Source organism: Oncorhynchus nerka, linkage group LG27, assembly GCF_034236695.1.
Source record: "Oncorhynchus nerka isolate Pitt River linkage group LG27, Oner_Uvic_2.0, whole genome shotgun sequence".
NCBI lineage: Eukaryota > Metazoa > Chordata > Actinopteri > Salmoniformes > Salmonidae > Oncorhynchus > Oncorhynchus nerka.
Genome location: NC_088422.1, coordinates 11065471 through 11084281, shown reverse-complemented (window position 1 = coordinate 11084281; position 18811 = coordinate 11065471). Strand labels below are relative to the sequence as shown.

The 18811-nt window shown below is 41.7% G+C and overlaps 1 protein-coding gene across 2 annotated transcripts; it reads right to left on the bottom strand.

The window, feature by feature from the left end:
- Nucleotides 1–575: 575 nt before the first annotated feature.
- LOC115111241 (kinetochore protein NDC80 homolog) lies at nt 576–17629 on the bottom strand. Of its 2 annotated transcripts, XM_065011378.1 has the most exons (18): nt 17522–17629; nt 10625–10720; nt 10458–10538; nt 7841–7958; nt 7496–7668; nt 5966–6068; nt 5486–5575; nt 5310–5403; nt 5093–5193; nt 3828–3972; nt 3368–3573; nt 3063–3215; nt 2888–2977; nt 2697–2789; nt 2048–2178; nt 1429–1531; nt 1146–1259; nt 576–945 (listed from the first exon to the last, which is right to left on the bottom strand). In XM_065011378.1, exons 2-18 carry the CDS (start codon nt 10711–10713, stop codon nt 943–945), a joined length of 1887 nt encoding a protein of 628 aa, XP_064867450.1. In that variant the 5' UTR covers nt 10714–10720; nt 17522–17629; the 3' UTR covers nt 576–942. The 2 variants fall into 2 exon arrangements, with proteins under 2 accessions (XP_064867450.1, XP_029492964.1); XM_029637104.2 differs by having other exon boundaries at nt 576–1259.
- Between the last annotated feature and the right edge of the window lie 1182 nt (nt 17630–18811).

Below are 18811 nucleotides of genomic sequence, written 5' to 3'. Positions count from 1 at the left end.
TCTTGTCCCATCACGCACTAGCGACTCCTGGGGCGGCCGGGCACAGTGCACGCTGACACGGTCGCCAGGTGTACGGTGTTTCCTCTGACACATTGGTGCAGCTGGCTTCCGGGTTAAACGGGCATTGTGTCAAGAAACAGTGTAGCTTGGTTCGGGTTGCGTTTCAAGGGATGCACGGCTCTCGACCTTTACCTCTCAAGTCCATAAGGGAGTTGCAAGACTAACTAGCAATTGGATACCTTTAAAAAAAATGGTGGTATCAGAGAGCAGGGTTGTATTCATTAGTGCAAACCATAGCAACAACCGTTTGGTTTCATGTGAATACACCACATGTATAGGTAATAGAGACCCAAAATAATAGTCCTGTTCCATTTCATTATGTGGTGCAGCCTAGAGTATGTCTATGACTGAGTATGTGAGTCTAAAAGGAAGAAGTAAATGTAGGTACAAACCAACAGAAACTATTTAGGCCGTAGTTTACATCGTATTGCATGGACTAAACACTGTTGTTATGAGTGGGTAACGTGTCTATATCTGAATAAGTATGACTGGCAAAAAACAAACAAACATGGAAATATTGGGGATACGTATCTTTATTTAAAGCATCACAAACTGCAGCGAAAAACAAACCATAATATAAATTTCACCCGACCAGAAACTGTTGTATTTTAAATCTAGCTTTACACTGCCCTCTAGTGGCTGATATGAGAACCACCACAACATTAAAATACCTTACAAAGAGGTTTAACACCCATTATCTAACCCAGGGGTACTTGAACAAAGTAAAACTCCTATTGAAACATGTTTTCTACCAGCACCCAATACAGTCTTCCCATCTGGTCTCACAAGTTCCCAATGCTTTAGAGCAGTGACCAGGGAAACTGCAGAAGATGGTGCGGCCCTTTGGAACTGATGTTCTGCTCACCGTGGTCAGTAAAGACGTCACTTAGAAGAGAAGAAAAGCTGCACTCATCCCAACAGGCAAAACTGGTTGTCAATGATGTCATTTCAACTAGTTTCTGTTGTCACAACAAACCAAGTTTTGCCCGCTGGGATGGTTCCAATGGAATGAATGGAATAACCAAGTAAAGAGTTAGAGCTCATGTCAGCTTTTATAGTAAAGCATGGAACTACATGCTATTTACTTTAGCGATGAAGCTCTCCATAATGTCCTTCATCTTCTGAATGTCCACCTCGTCCTCCCGGAAAGCTTCCGCGTACACCCTGTCTACTCGCTTGTGTTGATCCTCTAAGAATTTCTGGAAATGATCACAATGTGAATTTCAGGCTCAGTCATTGTCAAATCAAGTTGTTATTGTAAAAAGGAATATCAAGACAAGGAATAAAATACATATTTAAATAAAGACGAGATGTGCACGAGGTCAGTGGCTTTGTGAACGACAGGTTAGGGGCAAGATGGAGACTGACCTCTACAATGGACAGGTGGTTGGCAGCCGTGGTTAACACACTGGCAAGGTTGTTAACCACAGTCCGCCGCTCCTCATTGGTTTCTTGCAGGACAAGATGGTACCTGTGGAGTAGAAAGACAAATACTGTGGTGGTGGGGGGGGGGGGGGTCAACAATGAACAATGAAAACAAACTTCACGTGGTTGTGAAATAATTGTAAAGCCCTAAACATACCGTACGTAAATAAAGTATCATTGTCCGGGCCAGAACGGCTCATAGGCCAGGAGCATATCTCCTGTTTTTGTTGTGTGAGGCAGCTTGATGTACAAGCACACCCCCTGGACAGGACGCTAGTTTAACCCTTGTATCTCTGCACATTGTAAATATGGTATTGGAACTGACCCTGTATATAAACAGTAGCTTATTTACTGTCTCATGTTATTCATGGTTCTATTTCTTGTGTGTTCTTTTCCTACTTTACATTAGTATTTTTACTACTGATGATTACTGCCATGTCAGTCAGGAAAGAAAGGCATTTCACTGTAGTTGTGCCCGTGACAATAAAACTTGAAACTACGCCCTGTAGCCCTCAACATTGTGATTTGGTCCAAAATAATTGGTAGGAGGAGCACTACTCACTGTTGCTGTGCAGCTTTTAGCTGCTCCACAGACTCATCATAGCCCAGGGTCACCTTCTTCTCCAGCAGCTTGCGGTGGGTCTCCACAGACTCCATCTCAGCAGACCACTTCTGCTCCTCATGGGCAATGTCCTACACACCACAGAGAGAGGGATGTCATTTTTCTAAATGATAAAAAAACACAGTTTAACCACAGATGTGGAAACAATACATTTAAAATAAATGGCTTCATCAATAAGTGTATCGATGACGTCGTCCCCACAGTGACCGTACGTACATACCCCAACCAGAAACCATGGGTTACAGGCAGCATCCGCACTGAGCTAACGGCTAGAGCTGCTACTTTCAAGGAGCGGGACTCTAACCTGGAAACTTATAAGAAATCCAATACAAGATTGAGTCTTACTACACCGGCTCTCAGTGGAGCAGGTTGAGAGCTTCTAGTCAAATGGCTACACAGACTATTCACATCCCCCTCCCACTCTCTGTTATCATTTATGCAGTCACTTTAAATAACTCTACATAGGAAAACCTTGGATGGACCAATGATTAACTTCCTGATCAATAAATGACTGGCCTGTGAAGCAATATTTCAGATGGGTTCCTGTATACAATATTCAAACATTTGTAATATTGAAAATATAACCCACCTGCATGTCTTGTTCGAGCTGCTCGTCGAGCCTACGGATTTGCTCTCTCAGTTGTTTCAAGTCATTCGCTTTATCTGAAATATTGGAATTCACCTGAAAGAGAAAAAAGACCCACGTTAAGAAAAAAAAACACCCCAAAAATGGGACAAAACCTTCGGACTTCTAAGAAACACAGTGAAATGTCTCGGCACCTGTTCTATGGACTCCTCCAGGCTTAGTTTCATGTCTGTCAGTCGACTACACTCCTCGTCCACATCAGTGATCAGTTTCCTCAGTAGTTGCTGTAGAGAATAAGCCACAGAATTAGGTCCAGATACACAACTGTTGTAATAAAGCGATTGTTCGATGAGAACTAAATCGCCATACTTGAATCTGTGTTCTGCATTGAACCACGGTGGACGGTCCGTATTCTGTGGAGGTCCTGATTTCAAAGTCGTGGCCGCATGCGTTCTCGGCAGACACGGGGATGAGCTTCAGTTTGCGGGCAAGCTTGTGGTACTCGGCCAGCTTCACTTCGGCCTAAATCATTAGCAGTGGATAAGACTGAGAAGACTGTTCAGCACTGGCTCATAGCTAGCTAGTCATTTAAAAAACAATACTTATTGAACCTTTATTTACCAGACAGATGAGTATAGAATGCAGTCGTATCAGGCCAGCATCCTATTCCTTACCGTCTCCTTGGCCTTGGCCAGAGCGATCTCCTCGTTCCACATGTGCTGCTCGGCCTGCTCCAGGCTCTTGCTCAGGCTGTTGATGGTCTGCTGCAGCTCCCTCTTCTCCCAGTTGATCCTCTCAATGTCTGCGGGAGTGAACTTCTGGGTGGACAAGATGTGTTGGAGCCGGGACTCCTCCTGTTTTAGGGTCTCCACTTGCAGTCCTACACAGGACAACGTTTCAGGATTTCCAGGAGAGTAGCAATTAAAAAAAAAAAAGAAGGTACATTTTAATGGATTTTCACATTTTGTTTAAACAGGGAATGAGAGGAAGTGGGGACAGATAGAGAGATGTGTCAGAGGGCAGTAGACCACATATACAGACACTTTAGAAAGAGAAAAGTGTCCTGGAGGCTGCATCAATACCGCAAGACCAGCTAAACCACAAGAGTAGCAATGTTTGGTCGTGGTTTTTTACCCGATGCTTCCAGCTCCTCGGCCAATCCAGAGGCTTTGTTCTCCAGGTTGGCTTTGAAAGACTCCAGGTTACTGCGATAACTCTGCAGCTTCTGCAGGTCTGTCTGAAGTTTGACTTTCTCCGTTCTTTTGACCATCAATCGGTCCTGCTCCAAAGTGAATAAAATGGTTACAAATATAGTGAATCAAATTTGCTCTGTTCAAACGTAACTGGCACGTTTGCTCATCGACTGCTTAAACTAGGTGAGATGTGTACAATATTCAGTCGCAGAACTTGGAAAAATCTATAAATACAGTGCAGTCGGAAAGTATTCAGACCACTTGACTTTTGCCACATTTGTTCCATTCTAAAATAGATTAAATTGTGTTTTTTCCCCCCATCAAAATACACACTATAGCCTGTAATGACAAAGCAAACACAATTTCTATCAATTGCAGCAAATTTTTGCAAAATAAAAAACGGAAATATCACATTTACATAAGTATTCAGACCCTTTACTCAGTACTTTGTTGAAGCACCTTTGGCAGCGATTACAGCCTTGAGACTTCTTGGGTATGACACTACAAGCTTGGCACACCTCTATTTGGTTCGTTTGTCCTATTCTTCTCTGCAGATCATCTCAAGCTCTATCAGGTTGGATGGGGACCATCACTGCACAGCTATTTTCAGGTCTCTCCAGAGATGTTCTATTGGGTTCAAGTCCGGGCTCTGTCTGTTGCCCAAAGCCACTCCTGCGTTGCCTTGGCATTGTGCTTGTTGTCCTGTTGGAAGGTGAATCTTCGTCTGGGGTCCTGAGCAGGTTTTCAGCAAGGATCTCTCTGAACTCTGGATCAAGGCCCTTCTCCCCCGATTGCTCTTTGTGTCTTCCATTTAAGAATTATGGAGGCCACTGTGAACTTGGGGACCTTCAATGCTGCAGACATTTTTTGGTACGCTTCTCCAGATCTGTGCCTCGACACAATCCTGTCTCGGAGCTCTACGGACAATTCCTTCAACCTCATGGCTTGATTTTTGAACTGTCAACTGTGGGACCTTATATAGACAGGTGTGTGCCTTTCCAAATCATGTCCAATCAATTGAATTTACCACAACTTGGGAGTCGAAGTTAACACATAAAAATGTTTATCTTTGTCACTATGGGGTATTGTGTGTAAGTTGATGAGGGAAAATATTTTATACATTTGATAATTAGGCTGTAACATAACAAAATGTGGAATATTTTCAGAATGCACTGTATATACAGACCTTAGATTAAAAGGACGAACCGTTTGACTTTCTTTCTCCAGTCGTTCAACCTCATCACTCAGAATCCTGTACTTCTCCTCCATGGATGCGAGAAGCCCTTCGTCAACGTTGTAAAGTCTCTCTGTAAATATAAAGTTGACGTTTTATGCGCTTGTTGCTGGTTATTTTTATATGTTCATTTGGAAGGAAAAGGCACAACTCACAATTAAAAACAATGACTTTGTCATCACTGCTTACTTAGTTTAGCAAGATAATCTGCATCCTCTTCATCAAATGTATCCGCTCCTTGCATGAACTTGTTGTATGTTTCAGCGGTGTAGTCCAGAAAGAGCTAGAAACGGAAGGGAGCGTCCAGGGTCAAATAGAAACCTAACATCCTAAATGGTTTTGTTGTGAGTAAGTTGTTTCTGTACCTTGTTGAACTCAACCCCGTCCTCAATCTCAGTGCTTCCGTCAGAGAAATCAGCAAAGAGCAGGTCCTGATCACTCATACAGCAAAAGACCTGCAAAACAACCAGAACAAATTCAAGGAAACATACAGTATTATACAGAGCCCCGACTGCATGGAACTCCCATCTTGAACAACAAAACCTGGTTTCAAAAATAAAGTACTCGTTCACTGCACAAGGCCTCTGCCCCATGTGACCTAACTTTGTTGTTCACGTATTGACAAGTAACTAATAGATGCACACACAATCCATGTTTTTAAATATGTAAATTGTAAAGGATTTCGTTATGTCGAAGCCCAGTAAGACTAGTGGTCGCCATTGGCGTCGGCTAATGGGGATCCTGATAAAAAATGTTTTATATACATTCATTATTCAAACCTTCATTTAGACAATGTTATTAATGAGTTTAGAGATTAGGTAGTATTCTGCTGTACTAATACCCACCTTCACAGTATCGATGAGCCAGACAACAGCCCCCAAGACCTGTGGCCATGTATGTGGTGCCCCCACAGAGTACATGGAACTTTTGGAGAGAACAAATGGATACCTGCCATCAGAAATATACAGTCAGTATCATAGAATGAGGAATGGGCTAGCGTACAAAAACCAGATGCAAACAGCAAATGATCACATCTGAGTCCCAAATAGCACCATATTCTCTATGTAGGGCACTACCTTTGGCCAGGGCCTATAGGGATGCCATTTGGGACACAGACCATTTTTAACATGTACGGCAGAATGAGCTCATTTAAAAAATGTTTCAATGTAACCTTTATCTCGGCAAGTCAGTTAACTTCTTGGTGACAGGGGGCAGTATTTTCATGTCCGGATGAAATGCATGCCCAAATTCAACTGCCTGCTACTCATCCCCAGAAGATAATATATGCATATTATTAGTAGATTTGGATAGAAAACACTCTGTTTGAATCATGTCTGTGAGTATAACAGAACTTATTTAGCAGGCGAAACCCCGAGGACAAACTATTCCGTTTTTTTTTTTTTTTGAGGTCACTCTTTTCAATAAGTTTTCATTGGGAATCCAGATTTCTAAGGGACCTTCTTGCAGTTCCTACCGCTTCCACTGGATGTCACCAGTCTTTAGAAATTGGTTGAGGTTTTTCCTTTGTGGAATGAAGTAGCCCTGTTCAAAACGAGGGTCACTTCAAGTGTACTGTTAAAATAAGGCGCGTGACCAGAAAGCTAGCTACAGTTTGTTTTCCTCCTGTATTGAACAGAGATCACCCAGTCTTCAATTTTATTGATTATTTAAGTTAAAAAATACCTAAAGTTGTATTACAAAAGTAGTTTGAAATGTTTTGGCAAAGTATACAGGTAACTTTTGAGATATTTTGCAGTCACGTTGTGCAAGTTGGAACCGGTATTTTTCTGGATCAAACGTGCCAAATAAATGGACATTTTGGAGATATATCGACGGAATTAATCAGACAAAAGGACCATTTGTGATGTTTATGGGACATATTGGAGTGCCAACAAAAGAAGCTCGTCAAAGGTAAGGCATGATTTATATTTTTATTTCTGCATTTTGTCGTGCCTGCGGGGTTGAAATATGCTTTCTCTCTATGTTTACGGAGGTGCTACCCTCAGATAATAGCATCGTTTGCTTTTGCCGAAAAGCCTTTTGGAAATCTGACATGTTGGCTGGATTCACAAGTGTAGCTTTAATTTGGTATCTTCCATGTGTGATTTCATGAAAGTTCGATTTTTATAGTAATTTATTTGAATTTGGCGCTCTGCATTTTCACTGGCTTTTGGCCAGGTGGGACGCTGGCGTCCCACATATCCCAGAGAGGTTAAGAACAAATTATTTATTTATTTACAACGACAGCCTACTTGGGAACAGTGGGTTAACTGCCTTGTTCAGGGGCAGAACGACTTTTTTTTTTTTTACCTTGTCGGCTCGGGGATTCGATGCAGCAACGAGATTACTGGCCCAACACTCTAACCACTATTTACCCCAAGTCTTTGAGAATCCTGGGGACCTCTTCCTCCACTTTGGAGGTGGGCATCTGGAAGGTGGGGTCCAGGAGGCAGTAGATGAACTCAAAGATCTTTAGGAACTCCTTGGTGGAGGGCGACTGGAGAGACTTTACTGACATTGAACCCGAAAAGCCCTTCTCTGACAGAAACTAGAGGAGAACGAGGGAAATTATGTGTCTTTGTGAAAGAGAGCTGATCTAGGACCAGAACCCCCCCAGGTCATAAAATCTTATTCATGAGGATGTAAAAGTGACAACTGATCCTAGAGCAGCACTCCTACTCTGAGATACTTTATAATGTGTGTATATTAGGAATCCATACCTCACACAACTGTCTGATGCACTGCTGAACATAGGCCTTATCGTGTAAGGGCCGGGGATCCTTCATCTTCTCTGTGCCACCAAAGGCGCTGTTGCGAGCCACGCCAGTCCCACTGGTCCTGAAAAGAGTTCATCAGATTTTTAGCATTCATGGTACCACAATATGACTGGTTCACATTGAAGTGACTCAAATCCATTTTTTTTTGCATATCTGATTCAAATATATGTTATTTTTCCTGCAGCCTGAACAGTCAAACAGCACATGGTAGCAGACATTTCAAGTCACAAATCTGATTCCGGACCATGATGTGTCTGAATGGTCAAATCTGATTGATTTGCCCTCGTGGTTTTACAACTGTTGTTTGGCATATCTTGTTATTTGCTATTTAGTCTGAGAGTTTTGACAAGAACATGTGGTAGATAACTAGCTTTTTAATTGTTTACTAACAATTTAGTGAATGTGCTATAGCGCTAATCATCTACCTAACTAGTTAGTTGAATTATGTGGCTAGCCAAAAAGGACTTGTTCTGAAAGATGGATCACCTTGTCCTTTGAGGCTTTAAAAAAAGATGTTCTGACATTATGATTTTGAACATTCAAAGCAACTGTGAAACAACCCTGGCAGGCTTTCTTTTCACCGTAGATTTTGCTACATAACTGTGGGATCAATATCATGCCAAATATAAATCACCATTCCACAAACAAACACATTTTGATTTGTAAATCTATACATTGCATTAGATTTTCTTAATATAACTGCAGATATGCAGGTCATTTCCAAGAGCCTTAAGTAAAACGCCATAACGACAAAAAGTTCTCACGCGTAGAAAGCGATGTAGTCGTTGAAAAAAAGGCGATCCCATTGATCACTGGTTGATGCGGAAAAGGAGCCCGCGAAGGGGGTGAGTGTAACCGGTGTGAAATGGCCAGCTAGTTAGAGGTGCGCGCTAATAGCGTGTTAATCCGTGACGTCACTCGCTCTGAGACTCCGTGACGTCACTCGCTCTGAGACCTTGAAGTAGTTGTTTCACTTAATCTGCAAAAGACCGCGATTTTATTGGAGCGAGAGGTAACGATGCTAAGAGGGTGACTGTTGTCGATGTGTGCAGGGGGTTCCTTGTTCAAGCCCAGATTGGGGCGAGGAAGGGGAAGGAAGCACTATCGTTATAAAGTCTGATCCCATATCCTACACCTCCCCTCTACCTTTCGCATGCCTCTACTGGAGAAATGGTTGGAGGCCTCAGGAACACTTATGTCTCCTTGATGCTCATCGTCTGTGCAACATGAGACAGCGGATCGATTATAATAATTTACAATAGATGACATATCCTTCACATTTAGTGGTGCTATCACACTGGCCTGCTAATTCACCTATGTGGGTGATAAACGGGTGTCCACAGCAATAGTTTTGCAAATAGAGTAATCTAGGGCTTCGATTATTTACGTTGGACATACTATGGTTAACATGTCTCAGCCTCCAGTATTTATGATGCAGTAGTTTGTGTCGGGGGGGGGCTAGGGTCAGTTTGTTATATCTGGAATACTTCTCCTGTCCTATTCGGTGTCCTGTGTGAATTTAAGTGTGCTCTCTCGTGCTCTCTCTAATTCTCTCTTTCTCTCTCTCAGAGGACCTGAGCCCTAGGACCATGCCTCAGGACTACCTGACATGATGACTCCTTGCTGTCCCCAGTCCACCTGGCTGTGCTGCTGCTCCAGTTTCAACTGTTCTGCCTTATTATTATTGGACCATGCTGGTCATTTATAGACCATATCAGCTGATGTACGAAGGGCTATATAAATACATTTGATTTGAGTTAACATACTATGGGTAACATACTATGGGTAACATACTATGGGTAACATACTATAATTTCTGCATCCTTGAAAGGCAGACATCAACAATGCCAAACGAGAGGCTGCCAACGACATATAGAAATCACTTTCTATGGGTACAAACCTTTTTCTATGAATACAAATCACTTTGTGTGATAACTTCTTTTTCTTATGCCATATCTGTCATGTTTGCGCATCTCTCCTATGTGCAAATCTTTATGGTAGTCATTTTTATTAAGGCCCTTGGAAATGACCTGCATATCTACAGTCATAAAATAATTCTAATGCAATATATCGATTTACAAATACAAATCAAAAGGTGTTTGTGGATAGTGATTTACATTTGGCATGATATGGATTCCATACATAACTTCTAAGTGATAGGAAGCACAAGCGCCACCACCAATCAGCTTACACCACTGTGCACAACCACCGTTACTATGACAACTAGCATAGCCATGTCAGCAAATGAAGGCTGTCAGAACACACAAATTCAATTGGTTCACTTTTAACTTGCTGTTTGGACGGTCACTATTAGAAAAAAGAATTGAAAAACAAAACTGATTGGAGCAGAAAGTCCTGCAGTGTGAACATGTCCAGAGCTACAATAAAAACCTGTACTGTCTGAGGGACTCGAGGACTGGAGTTGGGAACCACTGAACTTGGCAGTGGGAAATGGCTCCCAATCATATGGATTCACTAACAGGAAGAGTCTTTGTCTCGCATGGTGACAGTGATAGAGAACTAGGTGTATAATGGTATTTTCGTCCGTGTAGGGACTTACCGACTACCAAAAAAGCTGGTTCTTCTCTCGGATGTGACAGACTGGGGTTTAGGAATGTTCAACTTTCCAAAGGATTGTTTGCTGTGAACAAATATTGATATGCTCATTGTATTAGCAAATACATATCCCATAAAGCAACTTCCATTGATGTTCGTTTGAACACTAACCTCTGTGGTGTTGCATAAACCATACTCATTCTGTTGCTTTCAACTCTTTGAGGGAGCTCAGAGAGCCTACTGCTGGATGCTCGGTTCATCCTGGATCTGGTGAAAGAATGAAGAAAAGACATAGCCAGAAAAATACATGTAGGCTATACATGGATAGCCAGAACAGTTCATGTTTAAATAGGAGAGCAAATGTTTCCCAAACCAGTCAACTAACTGCAAATGCCTCCATATGAACAATGAAAAATGGGCACACTAGCAGGAAGTGGGAGGGGGTCACCCACTTACTAGGGTGACATTGTCCCGGATTGTGCGTGACAGTCCCGCATTTTGTCCCGCAACCAAAAATGTATGTCCTATTCATATCCGGAAAGAAAATTATATCTACAATAAATGCTAATAAAAATATATTTTTATAAGATCTTGTTACCATGGAAAGGAAAATACCTGTGTATTTGTGGAGAAATCACCCTGATTAACACTTTAGTCATATCCCAGTTTACCTTTCTACTTATGGCCTACACCTAGCAATGTGTTTTTTTTTAATTATTTTTTATTTGGAATGGCAAGCCAAACAAAATTAACTGGGCCTATTTATTATAATGAATATGAATTCAGAAGACAGAAATTAAATATTAAAGCATGAGACCTCTCACTAAAGGTTTCAGTCATACAAAAGTCACACTTAAATCCAAAATAGTTCTCCCCCTTTATTCAGATTACAACTTCTCACTTTGTTATTTGAAAATGAAATAATCCCCAAAATAGCGACTATTTCTAAAACAAGCCATAGAAAAGTTGGTTGCAACATATTGTTAAACTCAAATATACTCATTGATAAATTTAACATTTTGGGTGGGGGGGGGGGGATTAAACAGCATAATATTTTTAAATTATATCATAAATAGGACTGGTGGAGTTGTCACACATGCAGCTAACAAAAATATGGAAATGTCTCCTATACCCCAAATTACAACCAGCATTAATGTAAAAATGAAGGGGGAAAGGAACTTGTTTGTTAGTCCTCCACTAAAGACAAAAACTGGTTAAAAGAAAATTAATAAAACTAGTATAGCAAATTTCATTTAAAATACCCCCAAAAAAAGGTACAGCTGTGCCATAATTGCAAAATAGTTGGGAAGACAAAGATGTACCAATTCCATGCCACATGGTTTATGAACTGATACAAAAACACCAGATTCAAAACTTTAGCTTTTCAATTTAAATTATACAAAAGTCCTGCAACCAATAGAATGTTCGATATTAGGAATACAACCATCCCAGCAGATTTTAATACTGTTAGCAAAAATGTTTATTTAATTTACAATCTGTAAAACACTGAGAATAGAATGGTTCAGAACTTCTGTGAAACATCACAGCAGTTTAAAAATACAAGGCACAAATAAATTGGATGGTATTCAGAGAACGATGGGAAGGGTTGAGGGTAGCTGAAGGTGGGACTAAAAATAACTAAATGTAAAACACACTGTGTCTGTGAAATGTATATAGCATGTTTCAGGGCTGTTTCAGGGCTTGAAGTTCTCAACCTGCTCCACTACAGCCCAGTCGACGTTAACAGGGGCCTGATCGGTCCACTGTCTCCTGTAGTTCACGATGAGCTCCTTTGTCTTGCTCACATTGAGGGAGAGATTGTTGTCCTTGTGCCACACTGCCAGGTCCCTGACCTCTTCCCTATAGGCGGTCTCATTGTTGTTGGGGATCAGACACACTTGTGTCGTCAGCAAAATGAATGAGGGTGTTGGAGTCGTGTTTGGCCACGCAGTCGTGGGTGAACAGGGAGTACAGGAGGGGACTGATCTCCAGTGTTGAGCATCAGCTTAGCAGACGTGTTGTTGCCTACCCTTACCACCCGAGGGCGGCCCGTCAGGAAGTCAAGGATCCAGTTGCAGAGGGAGGTGTTTAGTCCCAGAGTCCTTAGCTTAGTGATGAGCTTTGAGGGCACTATGGTATTGAACACTGAGCTGTAGTCAATGAAAAACATTCTCACATAGGTGTTCCTTTTGTCCAGGTGGGAAAGGGCAGTATGGAGCGCGATTGAGGTTGCATCTGTGGCTCTGTTGGGGCGGTATGCAAATTGGAGTGGGTCTAGGGTATCTGGGAGAATGCTGTTGATGTTTTTTTAATTTAACTAGGCAAGTCCGTTAAGAACAAATACTTATTTACAATGACGGCCTGGGCCAATTGTGTGTCGCCGTATGGGACTCCCAATCACGGCCGGTTGTGATACAGCCTGGATTCGAACCAGGGTGTCTAAAGTGACGCCTCTAGCACTGAGAAGCAGTGCCTTAGAACGGTGCGCTATTCAGGAGAACCCGAGTGAGCAATGACCAGCCTTTAAAGCTTCATGGCTACCGACGTGAGTGCTACGGGGCGGTAATCATTTAGCTAGGCTACCTTCGCTTCTGTTGGCACATGCACTATGGCAGTCTGCTTGAAACATGTAGGTATTACAGAGACTCAGTGAGGATGAAAATGTCAGTGTAGACACTTGGTCTGCCATGCTTTGAGTACATGTCCTGGTAATCCATCAGGCCCCATCAGGCTTTGTGAACGTTGACCTGTTTAAAAGGTCTTGCTCACAACGGCTACCGAGAGCGTTATCACACAGTCTTCCCGAACAGCTGGTGCTCTCGTGCATGCGTCAGTGTTGCTTGACACGAAGTGAGCATAAAAAGACATTTAGCTCGTCTGGTGGGCTCACGTCAACTGGGCAACTCGTAGCTGGGTTTGTTTTTGTAGTCCGTAATAGTTTTCAAACCCTGCCACATCCAACAAGTGTCAGAGCCGATGTAGTAGGATTCAATCTTAATCCTGTATTGACACTATGCTTGTTTGATGGTTCGACGACGTCGTCGATGCACTTATTGATGAAGCTGATGACTGAGGTGGTATACTCCTCAATGCCATTGGATGAATCCCGGAACATATTCCAGTCTGTGTTAGCAAAACAGTGCTGTAGCATAGCATCCGTGTCATCTGACCACTTCCGTGTTGAGCGAGTCACTGGTGCTTCCTGCTTTAGTTTTTGCTTGTAAGCAGGAATCAGGATAGAATTATGGCTAGATTTGCCAAATTGAGGGTGGGGGAGAGCTTTGTATGCATCTCTGTGTGGAGTAAAGGTGGTCTAGAGTTTTTTTCTCCTCTGGTTGCACATGTGACATGCTGGTAGAAATGAGGTAAAACGGATTTAAGTCTGCCTGCATTAAAGTCCCCGGCCACTAGGAGCGCCGCTTCTGGATGAGCATTTTCTTGTTTGCTTATGACCTTATACAGCTGGTTGAGTGCAGTATTAGTACCAGCATTGGTTTATGGTGGTAAATAGACAGCTACGAATAATATAGATGAGAACTCTTGATAGATAGAATACCTCAGGCGAGCAATACCACAAAGCACGAGCTCTCCGGCGCCAAAACAGTCATTCCACAAGTCCATGTCAACAAAATGTCTTAGATGATCTAATCTAGCAGCCAGCTAATTTACCAAACTGGTAGTAAGCGTGGTCCAATTACCAACCCTGGTGGGGTCCATTGATCATCAATTATCAGAAACTGCAAACATTTGCCTCCGCCCCATGGCAAAAATGTGTAGAATTGAAGGAGATTAACATTAGAACTCTTCACTGTCACAATGGGGGCTGCTAAAAATGTTTTGCTCGCAATGTAGGTACATGGACCCACAAGCCAATAATGCCACTCATGAGTTTCCTTTTTTTTGTGGCCCCCACCCCCATCAAAGTTTCCCATCCCTGGTTTAGAGCAAAGCTGAATCAATGTCTTGGAAGATCACAATGTAATTAGTATTCCAAATAACATATCTCATAAGAATGTGTTTTGGGGGTTTAGGACACTAGCTGAAGAGTACATTTAAAAAATATATATAGTGCGGCCAAAGCTCAACAGCGTGAGCGACTGGACAGAATGTGCTTTGATTTACATCCCTGTTAGTGAGCATTTCTCCTTTGCCAAGATAATCCATCCACCTGACAGGTGTGGCATATCAAGAAGCGGATTAAACAGCATGATCATTACACCGGTGAACCTTGTGCTGGGGACAATAAAAGGCCACTAAAAATGTGGTTGTCACAACACAATGCCACAGATGTTTTTAGTTTTTGATGGAGCGTGCAACTGGCATACTGTCTGCGGGAATGTCCAACAGAGTTGTTGCCAGAGAATTTCAGCTTAATTTCTCTATCAAAAGCCACCTCCAACGTCATTTTAGAGAATTTGGCAGTACATCCAACCAGCCTCACAACGTGTAACCACGCCAGTCCAGAACCTTCACATCCAGCTTCTTCACATGCGGGATTGTCTCAGGAGGGTGAGGGGGGGGTGCTGAGGAGTATTTCTGTCTGTGTGGAACAACTCATTCTGATTGGCTGGGCTTGGCTCCCCAGTGGGTGGAACTGGCACCCAAGTTGGTGGGCCTATGCCCTCCCAGACCCACCCATGGATGCTCCCCTGCCCAGTCATGTGAAAGCCATAGATTAGGGCCTAATGAAGTTATGTATATTTACTGATGTCCTTCTATGAACTGTAACGCAGAATAATCGTTTAAATTGTTGCATTTATATATTTAAGTTCAGTGTAGTTTGTTTTTTTGAGCAGAAGGTGTTAAGTCATTCAAGAAGATTTAAATGCATATTCCCATGAAACTGAATGAGATCAAATGATCCGTTTGGACAAGTCGCTGGTAAAACGTGAAGAATTATCATTCACGATTCACAGTGATGATGCCATGGCCCTATTTTTAAATGAGATATGCCTAATATACGTGTTTGAGGCAACTTGGTGTCTTGCGACTTTGTGTGGGCATAGGCAGCCGTGAAGCGATGACGTCATTTACATTTGTATTGCTCTCCGGCACCTATAACATTGCTACTACACCATAAGCGGTATTTGTGTGTGAGCGGGGAGGGTTACACTGTAGGTTACAGGCCATGACTGCTAAATAGATGCACTTACTATTGGAGTTGACCTCTTATTATTCCTTTTGCACCACTTATGCAGTCACAGGGCCCTACACACACGGATACTCCAACATGTCACTCAAATCATTTGCTCACACGCACATAGCTACACATAGACTCTACACACCAACTGCTACTATTATGATGTGTGTGTATTTGATTTATATATTACAGACAGTACCAGTCAAAAGTTGACACCTACTCATTCAAGGGTTTCTTTATTTTTACTATATTGTAGAATAGTGAAGAATAGTGACTCTTGACATTCTCAACCAGCTTCACCTGGAATGCTTTTCCAGTCTTGAAGGAGTTCCCACATATTTTTTTTAACCTTTATTTAACTAGGCAAGTCAGTTAAGAACAAATGCTTATTTTCAATGACGGCCTAGGAACACTGGGTTAACTGCCTGTTCAGGGGCAGAAGGACAGATTTGTACCTTGTCAGCTCGGTGATATGAACGACAAGACAAGGCGGTTGTATCCAAAAATCTCCCATTTTGACAAATCAGACCAAAGGACAAATTTCCACCTGTCTAATGTCCATTGCTTGTATTTCTTGGCCCAAGCAAATGTCTAATAATTGGTGTCCTTTAGTAGTGGTTTCTCTGCAGCAATTCGACCATGAAGGCCTGATTTACACAGTCTCCTCTGAGCAGTTGATGTTGATAAGTAACTTACTGGAACTCTATGAAGCATTTATTTGTGCTGCAATTTCTGAGGCTGGAAACTAATGAACTTATCCTCTGCAGCAGAGGTAACTCTGGGTCTTCCATTCCTGTGCCGGTCCTCATGAGAGCCAGTGTCATGATAGCGCTTGATGGTTTTTGCAACTGCACTTGAAGAAACTTTAAAAGTTCTTGAAATGTTCCTGATTGACTGACCTTCATGTCTTAATTTAACTAGGCAAGTCAGTTAAGAACAAACGCTTATTTTCAATGACGGCCTAATGGACTGTTGTTTCTCTTGCTTATTGGAGCAGTTCTTGTCATAATATGGACTTGGTTTTATACAGAAGATGACCTTACTTGGTAAATCACCCCTATCTTGTCACAACACAACTGATTGGCTAAAACGCATTAAGGAGGAAAGAAATTCCACAAATTAACTTAAAAAGACACCTGTTAATTGAAATGCATCCCAGGTGACTACCTCATAAAGCTGATTGAGAGAACGCCAAGAGTGTGCAAAGCTGTCAAGGCAAAGGGTGGCTACTTCGAAGAAGATTCAATGTGTTATTTCATAGTTGATGTCTTCACTATTATTCTATAATGTCAAAAATAGTAAAAATAAAGAAAAACCCTTGAATGAGCAGGTGTGTCCAAACCTGAATGGTACTATATATCCTGATGCATAAATCACGTTAACATATCTACCTCTAACGAGCCCGTATCCATCCCTAAAATTGTAAACAGCGTAAATATAGTTTGTTATTTTTTGTATTACATTGTTATCAATGACTGCATTGTTGGGGTTTACAAGAAAAGCATTTCACTGTATTTGTGACATTAAAACTTGAAACTACACGGTCCTTTAAAATCATCCAGTTGTCTCGCATTTGGGTATTTTAAAATGTGGTCACCCTCCCACTAACCTTCTCAAAAACGCAACGCCACATCAGTGAGGCAAATGTACACCATGACCCTTTCACATGCAAATACTTCCTACTTTATTTCTTGTGATAACGTTGGCAAGTTATATTGTTTAACGAATAACATTCCACTGGGGCAACATACAATTAAAAACTACTGTTAGACTTGAAAAACATAAGCTAAATTACAACTAATTTAGCCAACTAACTAAAGTTCATTTACTTAGTCTCTTAGAATTTGCCTGGGGTATTACAATTAAATATTTCTAGCTATAAATTAAATGCAACAACCCATTGAAACGTCTTTCAAACAAATACGTACCTTTCCACTTTCGATAATTTTGAAAAAATCCGTTTAGAAACTTGTTTCTACACAAATAACTAAAGAGTTTTAAAAAATCCGCCTGCTAATTTAAACAAAACGGACGGTCTTCTTCGGAAGGGTTTATCGGCGGTTGGCATCCAAAGTTATGGTGCTTTACCGCCACCTACTGTACTGGAGTGTGGGCCAGAGACAGGTTGAGCGGGTTGTCCAGGGGGCTCTGGGATACCAAAACAGATTGAGAAAAATAGTGTCAAACACAAAGTAGCAGCCAAATAGCCTAAAATCTATGGTGGTAAAACGGACAGCACTCTCCAAGGTAGAGCATAGCCTAGTGGCAGCGTAGCCTAGTGGTTAGAGTGTTGGACTAGTAACCGGAAGGTTGCAAGTTCAAACCCCCGAGCTGACAAGGTACAAATCTGTCGTTCTGCCCCTGAACAGGCAGTTAACCCACTGTTCCCAGGCCGTCATTGAAAATAAGAATGTGTTCTTAACTGACTTGCCTGGTTAAATAAAGGTAAAAAATAAAATAAAAAAGGTGCTAATTCATTCAAAGCATTTTAGACAAGTACTGCAGTATGCCCACATACTTGAGTATAGCTGCGGGGCTAACACAAGTCTGAATTTCTTATAGCCTCATTTTCTAGACATCAAGGTACAGCAACATTTTAAGAAGACACTGTAGAACACCCTCCATATGCACACATACTCAGTTGTGGGGCTTACAAGACCCGAATATCATATAATTGACAAGACATCAATGTAGCAGCAGAATGAATATCACAATATCTAAATATAACTTCAAATAAAATCAATCCATGTAGGCTACCTTTTCTTATCATTTGTTTATTTGGCTTTCCCACTATTCAAATTCATTAGGGAAAGGACTAGACTAGGCTAAGTGACGTGATTATGTAGGGACCTCTTCACTAGCTGACCACCACTACCAAGACCTGTGTCAAGATCAGTTACATACCCCACTGGCCCTCCCCATAACCTCTATGTACAAATAAGAGAGCAGGTCTGGAATCAGTGTGGCAGGATAGGATGACAACATAGAAAGATCACTAAGCTTTTGCCTGATGGTCTTTCTGGGAGGCAACTTGATGTAATTCTGATCGCGTTTATTAGAATGTCTACAGTGCAAACAGTGAACTAATTCATAAATCATGTCACGAGAGGTAATGGTTAGCAGATGTTAGTGTGAGTGTAGCAAAATGCTTGTGCTTCTAGTTCTGACAGTGCAGCAATATCTAACAATATCTAACAATTCCACAACAACTACTTAAT